Below are 19856 nucleotides of genomic sequence, written 5' to 3'. Positions count from 1 at the left end.
TGTAAGCAACACCAGAATGTTTCCTTCCTGCCTTCCTTACAGGATTAGGCCAGTAATTTTTTTCTAACAACTGGTTCTCCGAACTGCTTCGAATGTTAACAACTGGTGCTAGCGAATAGGTGTGAACTGGTAGAATTCCATCCCTGATCGCACCCCCCCTGCAGCCCGATTTTGGCCAGCAGGGTGCTGCAGAAAGCATCCGTCCCATCTCCTCCCTCTCCACATCTCCTCCGCCAGCCCACAGAGAACTACAATGCTGATCCCGTCCTCGAAGAAATCTAGTTTGACACTCTTTACAAGAATGTTCCTGAAAATTAGACATTTTAATTTAAATTTAAATTAAAGAAAATGAAGAACTCGTTGCCCATCAAGGTGTTAAGAGAGGACAATCAATTTGTCCTTTTCCTGTTGTGATTTATTGCCAAGTTCTTTGACGAATGAAGTTTTCCAGCATTTAACTATCTGATGATTCCTTATCCCCATTCCAGTGCTGATAACTGTAAATACTGCTATAAGCAGAAAATGAATTGCACTTCAAATTGCACTGAAGCAGGCCTCTGGTCTGTGGATGCAGTTTCTCTCTGCTGTTAACCCTAGAAAAAAATGTATTTTTTCATACATAATACAAAATGTCAGAGAACATTTCCTGTGGTCAGCTGCTAATGTTTGTGCTGTACAATCCAGCATGGGCTACTTTCAAGGCAGATACATCTCTGAATATGTCCCTGAATTTTTAAAAACTTTTTCATTACATTTAGAAGGTCTACCATGGTTGAAGGTTTTAGGGAATCTGGAAAGAAAATATATTTGAAACAATAACCCAGCGGGTCATGGGTTGTCTAACACAGTGGTCCCCAACCTTTTTATGCTGCGGCCCGGTACTGGCATCAGCTGGGCACCGCAGCCAGTACCGGCATCAGCTGGGCGCCGCCATCTTGTTTTGATGAAAAGTGCTTCCGGTGAAGCTCACTGGAAGCACCTCATCAAACAAGATGGCGGCATGCCTTTCGGTGAGCTTTCGGGTAAGTGGATTTCTGCCGGAAAAATCACCCGGCTAAGCGCCGCCATCTTGTTTTGATGAAAAAGTGCTTCCGGTGAGGTTTCTGGAAAAGCTCACCGGAAGCACTTTCATCAAAACAAGATATTCTGCACCCCAACAAACCAAGCAACCCAGTAGGATTTGTTCACGGACCGGTGCGGTCCGTGGACGTGCAGTTGAGGACCCTGGTCTAACATACTACTAAAACTTTGTGTATAATCTTTAGCTGGATGGAATAGTGTATTGTAGGCAAATTGATACTTCAAAAAGGGCTAATTTACAAAATATATTCAAAACCCAGAACCCATGACTCTTATAGGCTTGAAATTTTATAAAACACTTTATACATAAAAGTTATCATAAAGCATTAGTGGCATAATACAAAATGTCATAAAACATGTCCAGTGGTCAACTGTCAACATTTGTTGATATACAGTTGAATATGGGCTACCTTCAAGATATTTCTCTGAATATTTCCCTCAATGTTTCCCTCTCTCTCTTTTCCAATAAGATTAGATATTAAAAGCTCTGTTGTTGTTGAAGGCATTGAGGAAACTGGAAAGGAACTATCTCCTCACCAGGATCCTATAAATGCCTCCACTTTAAAAATTATCTAGAACAAACAAAGGTTCTGAGACTAGGATGAGGGAAATCATTACAGTAGCATCTTCTAGAATCAGCCACCCAGTGTTGTGACTTATTCAATGTAATGAGGACGGGCTTTGAATTACCTCAGCAATGGCAAGGAGTGATTGTGGAAGATGCTCAAAATTACTAGTAAGGTAAAGGCCTAAGTGTCCATTAAAATGGAAATATAAGGCACAATCCTTTGGACAGTTCTTTTCTGCAGTTCCCACTAAGTCTGATACACACTGCCATGCTCTTCTTGTTTGCCATTCATTTCATTGGACTTTGCATTGGACAACTGCCCAGTTCATTTTTGCCTCTAGCACTCTACCCAAACCTTTTTCCCAATAGCTGTTCACTTATCAGCTGCATTATATACTAAGAATGGAGTGTTTTCTGTCTACCGACTTCTAATTCAACAAAAGGTTAAGAAGGGAATCTATGTCTAAATGTTGAATTATATCAATAATCTCTATAATTTATACAACCAAAACAAAGACAAGGGGAACCTATAAACAATTCAACTACAACAAGCAATGATTCCACTCTGCTCCTGGCACAAAACGAACAGTTTAAACATCTTAAATTATAAAAGATACTGAGACAGTCTGAAATTATAAACACAAATGTGTCAAATAAAATATATTACAGATATTTCAAATTTCCCTACATTTTTGTCCATATTATGGGTTTTTAAAAAACCCTTCCGCTGAACATTTAAGTTCCCCCACTATTTTCACAACTTGTTTTTGGTTGGAAGAGTCTCCTTGAGGATGTTGGATAATTTCTTATCAAATATGCCGTCCTGTCAAAAAAAAGAGGGGCTTGTCTTCTTTGGCATTGGCGGTTTGAAACTCATCTCTTAGCCGGAATTGCCACTCATCTTCCAGTTCCAGCCGGACAACAGTTTGACGAAGGGAGTTTCGGTCTTGGCAAATGACACATAAGGTGGCACCTGTAGGAATTATTATTATTATCATTAGCATTTGTATTGTATATACATAACTAATAGAAAAGAATATTGTAGCTCAGGGTTGAACTGTGGGGTCCTTAGTAATCTCTAACCTTAGTTGTTTTCTTGCAGACGTCTCATTACCTGACTAGGTAACATCATCGGTGCTAGAAGGGAGTGGGGTTTGTTCTCTTTCAATATACCAGAGGGTTGCCCTGTCAGTAATGCTGAGTGTATTCTTAATTATGGAACCAAATCAAGGAACCACTAAGAACACTCTCACCACCACTGTTAGGGCCAGCCACAAACCATATAAACAGAGAGCAAATCCCACTCCTTGCAGCACTGGTGATGTTACCTAGTTGGATAGTGAAACATCTTCAAGAAAACAGCCAAGCTCAGAGAGCACCAAGGACCCCACAAGGTACATAACCCTCTGAACTAAAAACAAAAATCACACACAACAGCCTGCTCTCAGTGGAATGACTTAAAAGGCATCATCAGTCAAAAAGAGAAACATTGAAAGGACAAGCATTTTAGCAATCAAGAACAAGCAATCTCTTAGAAATATGCTTGTCTCCTGCCTTCTTTCCCTCTCTGTGTCCTAGGATACTTTTCATAGGTGGCAACATAATTCATATCCCCTTCCACTTGCTGACTATAATATTTGGAATGAGTGGGTATTGGAGCAATCAGTCAAAACATGATGGTGCAGGGCAAGTGCACCTCCCGCAGTTTATATTCCAAGGAAGTGGGGACATGTATGAAACTAAGGGGAAAGAGATGTGGGAGATGTAAGTGAAAAGAGAGGTCTGAGGAAAAGTAAAAAAAGCCTTAGCTCCGAGACAACCTCTGCTTCTCAGGAAAAAGGTTACATATTTAACACCAAGGAAGCAGGGATTGACAATTCTAATAGATATACGGTAATATTAAGAGAACCTGGTTCCAACCAATTTTGAATTATTATTAAATATTTATTCGGTTTCTTGTTGAAACAAAGAAAAGAGAAGAAACCCGAAATAATTTTTTGGGTGGTAGCAAACCAACAGATCTTTTAAATAGGGTAATAAGGTAAACCTTTAACAGGGAGGGAGGGAGGGAGGGAGGGAAGGAGGGAGGGAAGAAGGAAGGAAGGAAGGAAGGAACGAAGGAAGGAAGGAAGGAAGGAAGGAAGGAAGGAAGGAAGGAAGGAAGGAAGGAAGGAAGGAATCATCAGAACAATTAGGGTATATGACAGTATTCCTTGTAAAACGTTTAGTTTCCTTCTTGGCAATTAGATTAGTCAAAATGCTATTTTAGAAACAGATCAGATTCCTTGTTCCCAATCTGTTCCTGCATTGAATAGATGTTCCTACCTGGAAGGTTCTCCCCACCCCCACCCCCAAGTAGTTTTTCAGGTAGGAAAGTTCAAGTATTAGTGACTCAAATGCTTTTGTCCCTTCCTTCCTTCCTTCCTTCCTTCCTTCCTTCCTTCCTTCCTTCCTTCCTTCCTTCCTTCCTTCCTTCCTTCCTTCCTTCCTTCCTTGCCTGCCTGCTTCAAAGATGTCAAGTCACTCTATGTGTCAACAACAACCTCTTACCTTTCAAAAAGTGGAATTTCTTCAAGAAGCTGGCTACAACAAAGGAATCACAGAGATACAGCAAGAGTCCACTGAATATCATCTCAGAGCAGCTAACATTCAGAGAATGAGGCCGGGAACTAACATAACAAACTGCAATCTGTTTGCAAGAGGAACAAAATGGCAAGAATGATTTACTCTCCATCCAGAGACCATTCAGGTTAGCATTCCTACACAGTTATGGCCACAGAAACATCGGCAGCAGTTTCATATTGCGCCAGGTATCATGGAATCCATTTATAGCAGGTAAATAAATAAATCTATTTTTCCAGATGTAGCAAATATGTAGCAAATGCTTGTTCTCACCAGAATTCTCCTATAGTTAGCACATATCTTTTTATTTTATAAATAATATAGTCAATTCATGACTGAATGGCCTATAAAGAGAAATTATATAAACCCACTCTCGTTTAATTTAATAACATGTTAGCTAAGCTGCAGAGTCTGGCTCTCCTAAGAGTGTGGCATCATCCCTAATCATGTGTAACCGAAACAATAACATCTCCTTTTCTTTTTTGCCTCTTCTTTTCTCTTATTTTGTTTCCTCTGCAGCAAACACTTGTCACCCACAGTTAAGTTACTCCATAACACTTGTAGAGACGTTCAATTGCTGCCTCATTCTGGCAAAGCTGGAAAAACCCACCATAGCAGGTAGCTGCATTGGTCCTGCCACTCAGTTATTCTCCTTGGCAATGGCACACTTGCTTTTTCTGGGGGGAAAAGGGGGTAAACCCCAACCACTTAAATTATGCCAGGAAAAACAGTTGGTTCTGAGAGGTGAAGAAGTCCAAAATCTAGAAGCATTCGGGCCAATCTTCTGGAATGGCCCCCTCTTAAGAGGTTGGTTTGTCTCCAATATTTTCTGCCTTCTGGAACACGTTGAAAACAGAACATTTCTAGAAGGCTTTTGGGGCCCATAGAATGTTTTGGAGGAAGGGGTGAGGGGAGAACTTGTATTTATAATAAGGTGTTCTTGTCCTGTTACACTATTTGCTTATCTTTGTGAGCTGTCAAGATGACTGTGGCAGAATATACATTTGATAAATAAATAAATAAATAAACAAACAAACAAACAAATAAATAAATCCAGAGAGTGATACCCTCAGATGATAAGAAGCAGGCAGAGTCCACTTCACAAGCTATAGTCCTCCAGGTACTTGTTAGGGATAACATTGTTTACCCTAACTGGTTTGGGTAAAAATAATAAATATGGTATCATGGTTTGTTTAAATAAAGTGTATGTGACTTTAAGCTAAAGGAATGTAATTAAGGGTGCAGCTGTAAAGTACTATATAAGCAGCAAGGCACTCTCTGGCTCTTAATGGCTGGCTTATTGAAGACTGCATTCTTGCTGGATCGGGAGGAGAAGAAGTGTTGGATTACTTTGAAGATATTTCTCAACGGAGAGAAGATAAGTTTTGGACAGATTTATTATATGTGTACTGACACTGGCTATTCGACACGGACTTTGCAATTAGAGTATCCTCGACAAGACTTGACTGAATTTGGTATATGACTAATGGACCGTTTATTTGACTATGCTATAATTCTTAAATGGAATAAACTATATTCTTGATAGCACAAGCGTATCTGTATTTTTACTGCGTGTTAACTAGAAAACTTATCTCACACATTTACCTGTCTTCCTATCTGACTTCGCTGTACATTCTGTTTAGTTTGTTTTCCTTAACAACCGTTGGGGAATCCAGGCTTAACACTACTGTTAAATAACAATTAACTAGAGACAGGATGAGCAATAAAGAAGAATGCTGGGAGTTGAGGTTCAGCTACATTTGAAGGACAGGTGCCCACATGATGATGATGATGATGATGATGATGATGTTACCCATTTAGTCATGTCTGATTCTTGGTGATTTTATGGGCCAAATCTCTTTCAACCTTGCACTCATTCTTTGAGTTTTTCTATGCTCTGGCTAGTGTCAGCTTTGATGGTGTCCAGCCACCGTTTTCTTTGACAGCCTGGTTTCCTTTTACTTCTAACTCTTCCAAACATAATTGCTTTCTCCAGTACATGCCTATAATTTATTTCTATATTTATATACAGTATTTTAATTAATGCATAAGTTGATTACCTGTGGTCCTAAATTAAGGTAACAATCCACAGATAGCACTGGGTGGTTGTAATTCTTCAGTGAAAGAGGGAAGAAGCGATGGCTGTAATATTGGAGATATTTTTCAAGCAATAACTGAGCTGGAGCTGCCAAGAATGTATGCTTGCTGTCGGGGGCACAAATATATTGAGCTGGACCAATACTCATTAAATTATCTGACACCTGAAAAGAAAACAGTGAGTGTGATAGCGATTTTTTTTTAGCAGTGACTTTTTGAAATAAGATTAAAAATACATGTAGCTGAACAAAATCACATACAATACAATTATATAACTGACTGAGGGAGGAAAATAAATCCAGATGTCTCACATATTTGAGATTTATGTATGTAAACACGCACATAGATACAAATATGAAGACACAAAAACGCACATTTTCAGAAGCGTGTTGAGTGCTTAGACATCACTCTGACACAGGGGCGTCAAACTCAAGGCCCGTGGGTATTTAGATCTGGCCCATGGGGCCACCCTGGAAACAGCAAAGGACTGGCCCGCAGTGCCTCTGGCAGTGAAAATAGAGCCCATGAGGCCTGCGTGTGGCTCCTTGAAGCTGTATTTTCAGCTGCAACAGCTTCCTGCAGCCTAACCCTAATCCCCTCAAGCTCCATTTTCGCTGGCAGAGGGCTAGATAAACAAACGAAAAACAAAAGGAGAAATGTTTCCCCTTTTGCATTTGAACATGCAAGAAGGGATAGGAAAAAAGAAAGGGAAAGAGGAAAGACAAAGAAAAAGAAGTGAAGATGGAAAGAGAACAAGGAAGGAAAAATAAGGAAAGAGAGGAAGGAAGAAGAAAGGAGAATGAAGAGGGAAGGAAAAAGAAGAGGAAGGAAGGAAGGAAGGAAGGAAGGAAGGAAGGAAGGAAGGAAGGAAGGAAGGAAGGAAGGAAGGAAGGAAGGAAGGAAGGAAGATTATAATGAGAATGAAGGAGGGTCTGAGGGAAGTCCTGCCTTAGCACTTGGCCACCACAGGTACCCCTGACTTGAGTGACGTCAAGCTGGCCATTCCCACCCTGGCCACGCCCCCAGGCTACTCCTAACCCAGCCACACCATGCCCCCCCTCGATGTCACACAACCCTGATGCGGCCCTCAATGAAATCGAGTTTGACATTCCTGCTCTGACATATGGACATGTTTATATAATCTGGGCCTTTTGACCGCTTGCTTCCAAAATAAACAAACCAATCATGAAATGAATGAAATCATTCCAGAGCAGAGGGACAGCAACCAAAAAGACATATACTTCTAGGTTGCATGAGATGGCAAATTTCAAAAGAGGGAACCCTGAGCATTGTGAGAGTGTGTGGGGTAGGCAGATGTTCTTGAAATAAGGAAGTTCTGCAAGTTCCCAGTCTTTTGTCCCGTGGGGTTTTAAAGGTGGTAACCAGGCCCTTGAATCTCACCTTGAAATCTTTTGGGAGCAGAGTAGTGATGTCACATAGGCATAATGAGCTGCACCTATAACCCTGCATTTGGAACCAAATTTCAGGTGGCTGTGCAATAGTCCCATTACAAGGCAACTAAGCCATGAATGTCCATGACCAACGCCTCCCAAACTAGGAAAAGGTGGAACTGGTATACAAGTTGCAGTTGTCTGAAGGCTAGCCTAGCTACAGCTGCCACCTGCTCTTTGAGCAAAAGCTGACAGAAACTCCCTTCGCCAATCTGCTGCTCGGCTGGATCTTGTTGTAGTTTTGGAGGCAAGACCTGATCCTCAGATTGGAACTCAGTTTAGATCACCCCATTTGCTTAAACTCAGAATCTACTGAAGGTAAAGCTATGTGTAACTTTGGAGTTAGCAGATACTCCGTTCCTGAAGTCTCACCTTTGATTTGATATGAAAGGACCTTTGCCCTCCTACTGCTATTTGTTTCTTCATGACACTAAATCGATTAAATCGGCAGATCCTCAAGCCTGCACTGTGGACGCGTAGATTGAAATCCACATCATCACAGACAAATCTGTTGGGAAGAGCAGGAGATTGAGCATTTAAAGAAAGAACAGTGTGGATTCCTGAAATTTTAATAGAAAGCCATTATCAATACAATAGAAATACTGTACTGTAGGGGCCAAGATTGATACCAATGGTAACAGGACATATTTAAAAAGGCATGACATTGATATTTGTCCAAGGAAACTGATGGTCTGACATCACAGGGATAAGTCTAAGAAAAAAACCGTTCATGATATTGAATGATTCATACAGTTTCTTACAAGTCTGAACTACTGTTTCAATGGAGCTATTTTAGCAGGAAAATAATGTGCTAATTCCAGTTTTCCTTGACTTATTTTTATTTCTTTAAAAAAATGCATGTCAGATACAAAGATGTCTTTAGTATGTTGTAGGATATGACCCTAAAATAAAAAAGAATCATAAAATGGAAAACATTCAGCATCCTTTCGAATCAGCAAACATAATGGAATGAATTACTGCAATACAACTCGGTTTCTTCCAATCTGTTGTCCTCTGGATATATTAAAACTGCCCTTAAAGTTACCCAACCATCGGGATTGTCAGCTATGCTGCCTGTAAATATAGAAACTTAATCCCAACAAATCTATACAGCACCAGGCTGGGAGGAGCTGGCTCCCTTAATCAGAGTTGGCTCACCTATTCTGGTTATACTGGACATTCTGGGTCAGGTCCACATTCAGCATGATGAAGTCATGCACATGGCAACATGAGAATGGCTCCTTGATATCTCCACTCCTAGTTTTACTGGACCATTTCCTCATGCCAATCAAGGCATAGTGGGTGACACTGGGAGACGATTCAATGTGCTGAAGAATTTGCTTTAGGGAAATATTCTTTTCTCTCCAGGTATATTCACTGCAAGAGATCAGGAAATAATTTCAAATCAAATTAGTTTTTATTTTTTAATAAAAAAAAGTCTTCACCACCACAGAAAATAGCCGCTTACCTTTTTCTGTCACCAGAACAATCTATTTCAACAGCATTCCACATCACACAGGAATCATCAGAGATGAAAATGAAAGGCCAAATATCTTGAGGCTTAACGCCAAGGTCTTCTTGCCGATTTCGTTCCAGCTCCAAATTATGGTAGGACAGTTCTTTTATTAGGAAATGAGCAGCACCTGCAACCAAGCCAGAGTGAGCTGTCAATAAGGGAAAGTGGATATTTCATTTTAGCTCAATGTCTTTAGCTTTATGAAAAGATTTCCCTCCCACAATCAACATTTTCTTAGCTGCTCAAAATATTTAGATGGTTGTTCACCTGACTTGTAGCAGATAGATTAATGGGATCTACTACACATGACTACATTTGTACAATAACCAAATTATAAATAATCTTTTGTGCATTATGCATTAAATTTAAGTCATAAAATAATTCACGATCATAATGTTAAAAATACATATTGATAGCATCTTTTTCATTCAGTACATTATAATATCATGGCCACCAAACCCACAAAGTAAAAAGTGTTTGGCTTCATTCTAAACTGAATGGAATGGAAGATGGTTTAGATGGAAAGCAACAAGAGGGATGGACTCAATTGCAATGCCAATGGCACCACTGTTGGAAGACCTAAAACGCAAGGTGAAGGATAGATCATCTTGGAGGAAATCTATTCATGAAGTCACTGATTTGATGGCACATAATAAGATTAAAGTTGTTCCTCACCAATTAGTCGACAGTTTATATAAGAAGTAGTTGGATTTTGTGGACAAGATCTGTATTTTATTGATTTATTGATGTCGGTGGCCAAGGGCAGCAGTAGAGGATAAATTGAAATTGCATCATTGGAAGAGCTGGTTACTTGGCTGCTTTATACAAATCAACAGCATAATCATGGACTAGTTTTGGAGGCCATAAAATAGAGACTCGAGCAAGATTACATATTCCCCAGAGCTGCCCTTCCTGCTTTAAATTATTCTACTAGTGCTGCCAACTAAAGTTAGTAGCCTTGTTTTATTCACACAAGTAACTAATGAAACATGTACCTACCCACTCCTGCACTGTTGAAAATACTTGGCAGAACAAGCATGATGTGATTGGGCCAATACTTTTTATATATTGCCATTTCATATTCTTTGACAACTAAAACATGCAAATGGTTGGCTCCATCCATTGCATGATAAAGATTAAAAAGACCGTGTTCATGGCGTCCTGTCGTAGGAGTAAAAGTAGGGCTCTTTATGTAGTCCTGGCTCTGTAAAAATTAGGAATTTGTATGATATTATATGGATTAATAGAATACAATGTAATAAAACATATCGTAACTCTAATATTTACCAAAGCCTATAAACAGTATAGGAAGATGACTAGAAAGAAAAGGATGATGATCCTCACATTCATATCTTAGCCAATTAACTACGGAAGCTGTCCCCTAGGTTTATATATACACAACACATACACACATATACACGTGTTGTATGCATATATACACTGCTCAAAAAAATAAAGGGAACCTAGATCTGAATGAATGAAATATTCTTATTAAATACTTTGGTCATTACATAGTTGAATGTACTGACAATAAAATCACACAAAAATTATCAATGGAAATCAAATTTAGCAACCCATGGAGGTCTGGATTTGGAGTTACACTCAAAATTAAAGTGGAAAAAAGAAACTACAGGCTGATCCAACTTTGATGTAATGTCCTTAAAACAAGTCAAAATGAGGCTCAGTAGTGTGTGTGGCCTCCATGTGCCTGTATGACCTCCCTACAACGCCTGGGCATGCTCCTGATGAGGTGGCGGATGGTCTCCTGAGGGATCTCCTCCCACACCTGGACTAAAGCATCCCCCAACTCCTGGACAGTCTGTGGTGCAATGTGGGGTTGGTGGATGGAGCGAGACATGATGTCCCAGATGTGTGGGCCAGTCCATAGCATCAATGCCTTCGTCTTGTGGGAACTGCTGACACACTCCAGCCACATGAGGTCTAGCATTGTCTTGCATTAGGAGGAACCCTGGGCCAACCACACCAGCATATGGACTCACAAGGGGTCTGAGGATCTCATCTCGGTACCTAATGGCAGTCAGGCTACCTCTGGCGAGCATATGGAGGGCTGTGCGGCCCCCTAAAGAAATGCCACCCCACACCATTACTGACCCACTGCCAAACCGGTCATGCTGGAGGATGTTGCAGGCAGCAGAACGTTCTCCACGGCGTCTCCAGACCCTGTCACGTCTGTCACATGTGCTCAGTGTGAACCTGCTTTCATTTGTGAAGAGCACAGGGTGCCAGTGGCGAATTTGCCAATCTTGGTGTTCTCTGGCAAATGCCAAACGTCCTGCACGGTGTTGGGCTGTAAGCACAACCCCCGTCTGTGGACGTCAGGCCCTCATACCACCCTCATGAAGTCTGTTTCTGACCGTTTGAGCAGCCACATGCACATTTGTGGCACACTGGAGGTCATTTTGCAGGGCTCTGGCAGTGCTCCTCTTGTCCCTCCTTGCACAAAGGCGGAGGTAGCGGTCCTGATGCTGGGTTGTTGCCCTCCTACGGCCTCCTCCACGTCTCCTGATGTACTGGCCTGTCTCCTGGTAGTGCCTCCATGCTCTGGACACTACGCTGACAGACACAGCAAACCTTCTTGCCACAGCTCGTATTGATGTGCCATCCTGGATGAGCTGCACTACCTGAGCCACTTGTGTGGATTGTAGACTCCGTCTCATGCTACCACTAGAGTGAAAGCACCGCCAGCATTCAAAAGTGACCAAACCATCAGCCAGAAAGCATAGGAACTGAGAAGTGGTCTGTGGTCACCATCTGCAGAACCACTCCTTTATTGGGGATGTCTTGCTAACTGCCTATGCTTTCCACCTGTTGTCTATTCCATTTGCACAACAGCATTTGAACTTGATTGTTAATCAGTGTTGCTACCTAAGTGGACAGTTTGATTTCACAGAAGTGTTTTTGACTTGGAATTACACTGTGTTGTTTAAGTGTTCCCTTTATTTTTTTGAGCAGTGTGTGTGTGTGTGTGTGTGTGTGTGTGTGTGTGTGTGTGTGTATATATATATATATATATATATATAATATGTATATATGTATATAACAAAGCTGAATACTATGTGTATGTGTGTGTGTGTGTGTGTGTGTGTGTGTGTGTATACACACACACACATATATATGGTATTCAGCTTTGTTCAGGTATTTTCCCATGTCATTATAGTTGTGCTTTTAAAGTTGTAGCAATGTTTGGCAGAATCTCATCTTCCATCATCAGGCTTCTGTATTGTGTTCATCTGTGAGTCAGACTTTCACAGCTGTTTCAGTTTTAAATTTAAATTTAAAACTGAAATGGCTGTGAAAGTCTAACTCACAGACGAACACAATACAGAAGCCTGATGATGGCAGATGAGATTCTGCCAAACGTGCTACAACTTTAAAAGCACAACTATAATGACGTGGGAAAATACCCAAACAAAGCTGAATACTCTCTCTCTCTCTCTCTCTTATATATATATATATATATATATATATATATATATATATATATATATATATATATATATACACACACACACACACACACACATATATATATACACATATACACACACACACACACACACACAAAGATGTGCACAATAATACTGTTTTATAGTTGGCCTATAGAAGTTAATAATGGTAAATTTGAGGATGGGAAAGGACTGAGTGACAGAGCACGTGCTTTTCCGGTTGAAGTCATAGAATCTCCAGATACAGGAAAAGCAGAAAATATCTGCCTAAAATCTTGGTTAGCCACTGGCAATAAACATTACTGAGATGAATAAACCAAGTGTGCAACTTGATAAAAGGTAGGTCAGCTGTTTGTTTCTATGTCTAATCTAAATAAAATCAGATCTGATTTCTCTGTCAAAGTATATAAGTTCATTTGATTTGATAAAAGAGAATTTTCTGTAACAATTACTTTAAAGGAGAAATGAGCTTCAAAGACATTTTAATGGATGCAATGTAGGGTTCTTGCACTAAGAGAAACCCAGAATGTATGTGAATGTCTTTCCAAACATGGTGGAAAATTTGGAAATGCCATTTTACATCTCTGTTAAACTCTGTTTCCTCTGTTTAATTTGGGGGCTATTCTCTGTAATATGGAGATTAATCAAGCTATCTCTACTATCACCTGGACGCAAAGTCCAATCATTTTAAATCCTAACCCTTTAAAACAAGAGTTTTGCAAATTGCTCTTTATCTACCTGATCTGTGACAAGAGGCAATCTCATACTTTCCAGCTGTCTTCCTGGATGGCTAAAGACAAAATGGTGCTCCTTCGATTTAGGGATAATGAAGTGTAGCTGAATTTCTTCTCCAAGCATTGAATAGGAAAAGGCAAAAGCATGCAAGGTGGATTCATAAAGCTGAGAAAAGAAAGATACAAGTGTAATGTGCCACATTGTTGCTGTTGACTATTAAAATGATGGGGGAAAAGCAAACCACATCTGAATACAGTAAACGGGTTGCATTAATTAATAGATTTTTATCCCCCCAAATCTTTAATAGATACAGACAGATACACTTAAAGTGGTGATATTTAAGGTATAAAATAGAGCATCAACAAGCTTCAGCTACTGTCATAGTAGATACATTTCTGAATCTGCTGCATTTTAAAATTTATGCAATGAGTTGAGCAATGAGTTCTTTTAAAAAACTAGGTATTGGTATATATCTAGGGATTTATTTAGAAATGCTTTCTATTTCATGAATCCAGTTGATGGCAGGACCAAGTCAATCTTGGTAGATACAGTATTTTAAAAAGTTACACAGGACTGAACTGAATTTGTAATTTAAGAGGATACCAACAGGAAATCTGGTGTTTCACTCTAGACTTACATTGTGAAGTTGGGAAAAAAAAGTTCAGTTTCCATATTATTGCTTTGTAATTTGGTTTAGCGAGGCTGATTCCTAGATTTTTAGCAAAGTGGGTATAACATTGTATCCTAAACAAAAGGACATGGACCAGCCTATTCAATATAATGTTGCATAAGGACCATGTTTCCCAGTTTTTTAATCTGATGAATACTTCAATATTTTCTGCTGTCCTTGAAATATAATGAATTTTCTAGTGCAGATTCTATAAATCTTACCTGATACCTGGGATTAAAGCCCATGTATTGATGACACTGTTCACAATGATGGTAAGTGTTGTAAGCAGCGTATTTGGATAATCTCATCCGAGTTGTCTGACGGCGCATGTACAGATCCTCTGATTTTCTCTTGGTTGATCTATCTGCACAAATGCATTTTGACCGTATCAGCTAAAAGGTGCACCCACTATTACCAAGGAATGAGCACAGCTTTGTTCATTAGCCCCTGCAAAACTATACCAGTTTACAACCAAAACAAGATTAAAAATTGATTTTCCTTATGGAAGTAGAGGGATGTCAATCATTCTGTCAACATATTGCCTTCTGTTAATGCTATTACTAAGCCCTTTTTAGAATATAGTCCTGAATAGTTATCCAATCTGTTATTTTTCAGGGGTGTTCAGAATATTATTTCAAGTCTTCCAAGCCAACATGTCCAAATAATGGATACTATTGCCAAGACTGAGCTAAAATAATGCAGTTTTATTTAGATAAGTGTCAGGTTCAGCTAATATTTGCTAGTTGCAAGTAATTATGGATGGCTTAGTAGTTCAGTAGTAATTATGAGCACAAATTTCAGGCTATTTTTCTTCTTTCTTGGTCCCAGTCTTTCACACACAGCATCTATTAGTTGTGTGAGCTCAAAGTCAGATTGAGAAAGGAACGAACAAAACAGGAATTATATCAATAAAGCTAACCGTGATTTAATCCAGAATACAAATAACTGTCTGCCTTCCAACTGAGTGGTGTTTCATACCCCACCCCACCCAAATTTCTTTCCAGGACTGGAACATAAAACAAGGACCCGAGCAACAATTTCTCCTGCAATACTTTATTCTATAAAAATTGTACGAAAGTACGTTTTTCAAATAAAGGAAACAGGTATTCTGACCGTCACTCTTTGTCTTCTGCACTGTTGAACAAATGAGACTTGCATCTTCATATTTTGGATCATGGATCGCATAATCAAAAGACATCTTTTTAAATGTTTCTAGATCAGGCCACATGTCTCCTGGCTGATGATAATATTGTTCTGAATTTTCTTTCAGATCTGTGGTATTATCAACAAAAAGGAAATCCAAAAATATAAACACAGACAGCTAGATTTCAGAAGAAACTTACGCTATGCAACCATTTCACGTTTAATGAAAGTGGGCATTTATGATGAATTATTCAATGTAGAAGGAAGGATGGGACTACCACCACCCCTTTTTTTTTTTTTGCATGAATAACTCCAAATTCTATCCAGACTATTTACAATTTAAGAATCAAATATTTTAGGGATGTTCAACGTGTATGACTTTTTAACATCCTGAGGAATATGTCACTACATCACAGGGCAGCCCCTGCTGAAACGCAAATATTGATTAGTTCAAACTAATAACAGTGAAGCTTTTTATTCTCCTTCTTTTAATTAATGGAAACACATGTCTGAACTCTCAGCTTCCAAACAACATGAAAAAGTTCATTTCTAGATTAATGTTTCAAAAAAATATTCCCACGAGTAATATTATGTTGAGATATTTCCAACTCTACCCACTTAATCAACAAAGCAGACAAAGGAAATCCAATAGTAATTAAGGACAGTAAAAACAAAATATGGTAAATTTGAAAGTCTTAAAAAAATAAAAAGAGGAGTTTGTAAAATACTGAAAAAAGAACATAAGGCTTAAAAATACAAGAAAATCAAATAACAAAGGGCTTAAATATTGTTCCACAAAGTATGGGAGACATACCAACATTGATCTCCTCTTCATCATAAACATCCACTTCTGTCAGCCGAATTAACATTCGAGATAAAATGCTAAGAAACTGTAGATAAGCACCAGTCTTTCCTATCTGGAAACATAGATCAGAAAAGTAAATGTTTGATTCAAATAGCGTATTTTAGAATCTGCCAATAAAAATGATGACTGCCACTTAATCTGAAGTTATTCGGAAACCTCTCTAATTCTACAGGTGCTGCCCTACTATAACTCACAGTCTTATTGCATTGGGAGTTATAATTCGGGAACATACGAAGGACCATTACTTCCCCCATTGATCTTTAGTTTGTGTACTTCACAGCTCGCATATTATTGCACTCAGAATATTAACCTGCAAATATATAAGGCAGGGTTGAAGAAGCTTCCTGGATGAGAAGCGAAACACCTTCAAAGAAAAACAAGAAAGTTCAGTTGTCTGTTGAAAAAGCATGTTTGGGACCACCATGACCTGGATGACTGTGAATCTCCATAGACATTTAGCTATGCACTTTGGGATAAACACCCTTGAATGGTGCAGGAATATGAACGGATTTCCAGAAAAAATTGCAGACTACAAGAACCATTTGCATTTCACTTTAAGATGCAGGCACTACTCAGGAGACCCTGAGGACACAGATAAACCTCCAGGTGGCCTCAACAACTCTCTAAAAAATGCAAATGACTAGGTGTCTGCAAGGAATATAAATCCTTCCATTCCCCACCATCCAGCCAGAGCTGAAGAAGCTTCTCAGATGAGAAACAAAACGTCTTCAAAGAAAAACAAGAAAGACACCTTTGGGACATATAAGGCAGGGGTGGGCAATTAATTTTCCCAAGGGGCCACATGAGAAACTGAGACCATTATGGAGGGCTGAATCAATATAACCTAATCTGATGCCCTCAAACTCCATAACTTCAATTCATCAGGCTGCTCCATGTGAGTGATGAGCAGGTGCAAGAAAAGTACTTTTTCTACTCACCCTCCTGCAGCCACCGACTGACTGAAGGAGCACATTGTAACTGCGCAGAGCTGAACCTGACTCGGCTTCTTCTCCTGCCCTTTGCAGTGCACTCATTTACATTTTATTTCTACTTTCAGATTGTCCTCACACAGGCTGGACAAGGGCAGCCAAAGGGTCAGATATTGCAGGGTGGGGGCATAAAATGCCTAGGTCTGATATAAGGGCATATTGGTGATTACTATTGTGACTATTATTCCAAGACTCAAACAGTCACACCGAAACCGAGAAGAAGGCAACGGTTAGGCATGATGACAAAGGGGAAGAACAATAAATTATTCTGGAAAACTGCACATTAATCTAAATGTCTATGGAGATTCTCAGTCATCCAGGTCATGGTTGTCCCAAAGGTGCTTTTTTCAAGAGGCAACTAGACTTTCTTCGTTTTTCTTTGAAGAAGTTTTGCTTCTCATCCAAGAAGCTTCTTCTTCAATTCTTTGGGATGCACATTAATCTAGTTAAAATAAACTATAAACCTGGATTTGTCCACTGTGGTCATGAGACAGGAATTCCCAGGCCATTTGAAGAAAACAAGAGGATCAATTATTTACACGTCCAGGGCCTGAAGGAGAAAAATTATTTCAAAGGACTGCGAAGATTGGAGTGTATTTTACAGCCATCTTGAGACCCTTTGAGTTGATGTTGGAGCTATATAATAAATTTGGTGAATAATGATGGTAATCATCTTATAGGGTTATTACCACAATTGAGCCCGAAATTTTTCTCATGTCCTCATATGACTGAACTTGATTTTATGACACTCTTTAAGTAGGTCAGAGTACTCACTACATGAATCACAGCATTTTAAGTATAAACCTGGCTTATCCAGTGGATATTTTTTGCTGGAAAATGATGAAAACAATCTCAAAACACAATCACATAACCATGAAATGGAGCAATTTGCCATCAGTGGGAGCCAGCAACTGAAATGCAATCGCTCGACTGTGGCGGTGGTGTGGCAGACATAACTTTGAGGACAGATCATAAAATAACTTTTTTGCTAGCCAGACATGGTCGACGGAGAATATGAGAAGTAATTACTTTGGTCCTGTTGCATACCTGGGGTGGCCCATTCAGCAGCAGCCTCCTCGGGTGAAAAGTGTCCATCCTCCCTTCATTCCTATTGTTGTAGTCCATGTGGATTGGCTTGGGAACTGTCCACTGGCGATAATAGAGGGACTGCTCTGTGGAGGTCATCATTTTGTTCATGAGAGGGCGAAAAGAGCTTGCCCACATTACTGAATGGTAAGGCAAGAGAGAGGAGGATTTGGGAAGACCTGTGCTGTCTGCAGAGGTCACAATATCATACATCAGTTTGGGAAGGTAAACGATGGGAGGCTGCTGGGATGTTTTGGTCATGGAACACCGAGAGCCCTGCAGAGGTATGGAAGTATGGGTGGGGAGAGAAGAGGCCACGGAAGATGAGAAAGGAGAGGGTGACGATGAAGAGAGGGAAGCCTGAGCAGCTTTCGTGGTCTGTTTAGGCTCTTTCTCCACTTTGAGTCTTGGCTTTTCAGTGCTGTTCACACTCTCTTCGTTATTGCTGCTTAACATCTGATGAGGTGACCTTTTCCCTACCTCCCCTGCAGGTGCTTCACTGCAAAATGGCACACCTGTGAATGAAATCTACATTTTAGCAATGAAATGGCGATGATTGGTGGCAGCTCCATACTACCATATTACTCTTCCCCACACACATATAAGAATATCCCTCACAAGTCATTCCTAGGGTACAACAAATTAGGCAGAAATAGGCAAGCAAGACTGAGAACATGAAATTGGCACTGTTAAATGGGAATGGAATCATGATGTCTTGGTGAGAGATGAGCATGATTTTAGATGGATCAGTTGTTTGAAATATGTCTACATTCCAGTTTATCACATTGCCAAAAGCATCCTAAAATCTTGATTGAATGTCGTGATGAATAACAGTTGTTTTATGTGAGCAGAAAAATGGAGCTGCCTCAGCACAAATTCAACATGCAAATCTTGTTCTACAATCCGCCAACTCATCCTAAAATATATATACACATAAAAGAGCCATGGTTTAGTTTAAGCTCCAGTAGGAACCCTTTGAGGAACAAAGATTAGGGGTCACCTCCAGATCTTTCTCATAAGAAAGTGTATTAGTGTATTAGGACGATTAATCTGTGTGCCATCACTTGTGAAATGTGATACAAATGTTTATTTTCTGGGAAATTGGGGAAGCATTCTGACCTCTCCACCTTCCAAATGCCGACATATTTATTTGTCTCTGTGTTGTTTATTTCAATTCTAGAAAAGGTGATTATATTTATTATGGCAATGAATACTAGTGCAACACATTTAAAAATGACATCTAAATTTAAATTCCTTCATGATGTAACATGTTATTTTCAGACAAGAATTCTACTTATGTAGTAGATTGAAATGTTGCTATGCACTAAGATGTTTAAGAATTATATGGTATGTTACATGGTAACCTAAGTTATTACATATTTTTCACTTCGAACATCATGCAATATTTTCTAATAATAACTGACTGGCAGTAGGTAAAGAAAGGAAGTCTGGGATAAAAAGATAATCTAATTCAGCATGAGATTTTGCCAAGTTAATGCTTAGATCTCCATGCTGAAATATCTTTCCATGTTACAAATGATTAATTCCAACAAACCGAATTGCAGAA

At 39.5% G+C, this 19856-nt stretch overlaps 1 protein-coding gene across 2 annotated transcripts in view; it reads right to left on the bottom strand.

Moving 5' to 3' along the window:
• Positions 1 to 1360: 1360 nt before the first annotated feature.
• GREB1 (growth regulating estrogen receptor binding 1) overlaps positions 1361 to 19856 on the bottom strand; it is a 63237-nt gene continuing 44741 nt past the window's right edge. For both annotated transcript variants that reach the window (XM_087946699.1, XM_026674305.2), the window contains 12 exons: positions 18251 to 18804; positions 16164 to 16266; positions 15320 to 15478; positions 14428 to 14570; positions 13540 to 13701; positions 10334 to 10538; positions 9287 to 9461; positions 8977 to 9195; positions 8191 to 8326; positions 6331 to 6531; positions 4199 to 4337; positions 1361 to 2621 (listed from right to left, as the gene is read on the bottom strand). In XM_087946699.1, coding sequence (XP_087802825.1) covers positions 2458 to 2621; positions 4199 to 4337; positions 6331 to 6531; positions 8191 to 8326; positions 8977 to 9195; positions 9287 to 9461; positions 10334 to 10538; positions 13540 to 13701; positions 14428 to 14570; positions 15320 to 15478; positions 16164 to 16266; positions 18251 to 18804 — 2360 coding nt within the window. In that variant the 3' untranslated portion in view covers positions 1361 to 2457. The remainder of the gene's footprint in view (positions 2622 to 4198; positions 4338 to 6330; positions 6532 to 8190; positions 8327 to 8976; positions 9196 to 9286; positions 9462 to 10333; positions 10539 to 13539; positions 13702 to 14427; positions 14571 to 15319; positions 15479 to 16163; positions 16267 to 18250; positions 18805 to 19856) is intronic.

This window comes from Notechis scutatus, chromosome 1 (assembly GCF_049901735.1).
Source record: "Notechis scutatus isolate UNSWTSFEM ecotype Mainland chromosome 1, rNotScu1.2, whole genome shotgun sequence".
Taxonomy (NCBI): domain Eukaryota; kingdom Metazoa; phylum Chordata; class Lepidosauria; order Squamata; family Elapidae; genus Notechis; species Notechis scutatus.
The sequence above is the reverse complement of the archived record's forward strand: the minus strand, read 5'-3'. Positions and strand labels throughout refer to the sequence as shown.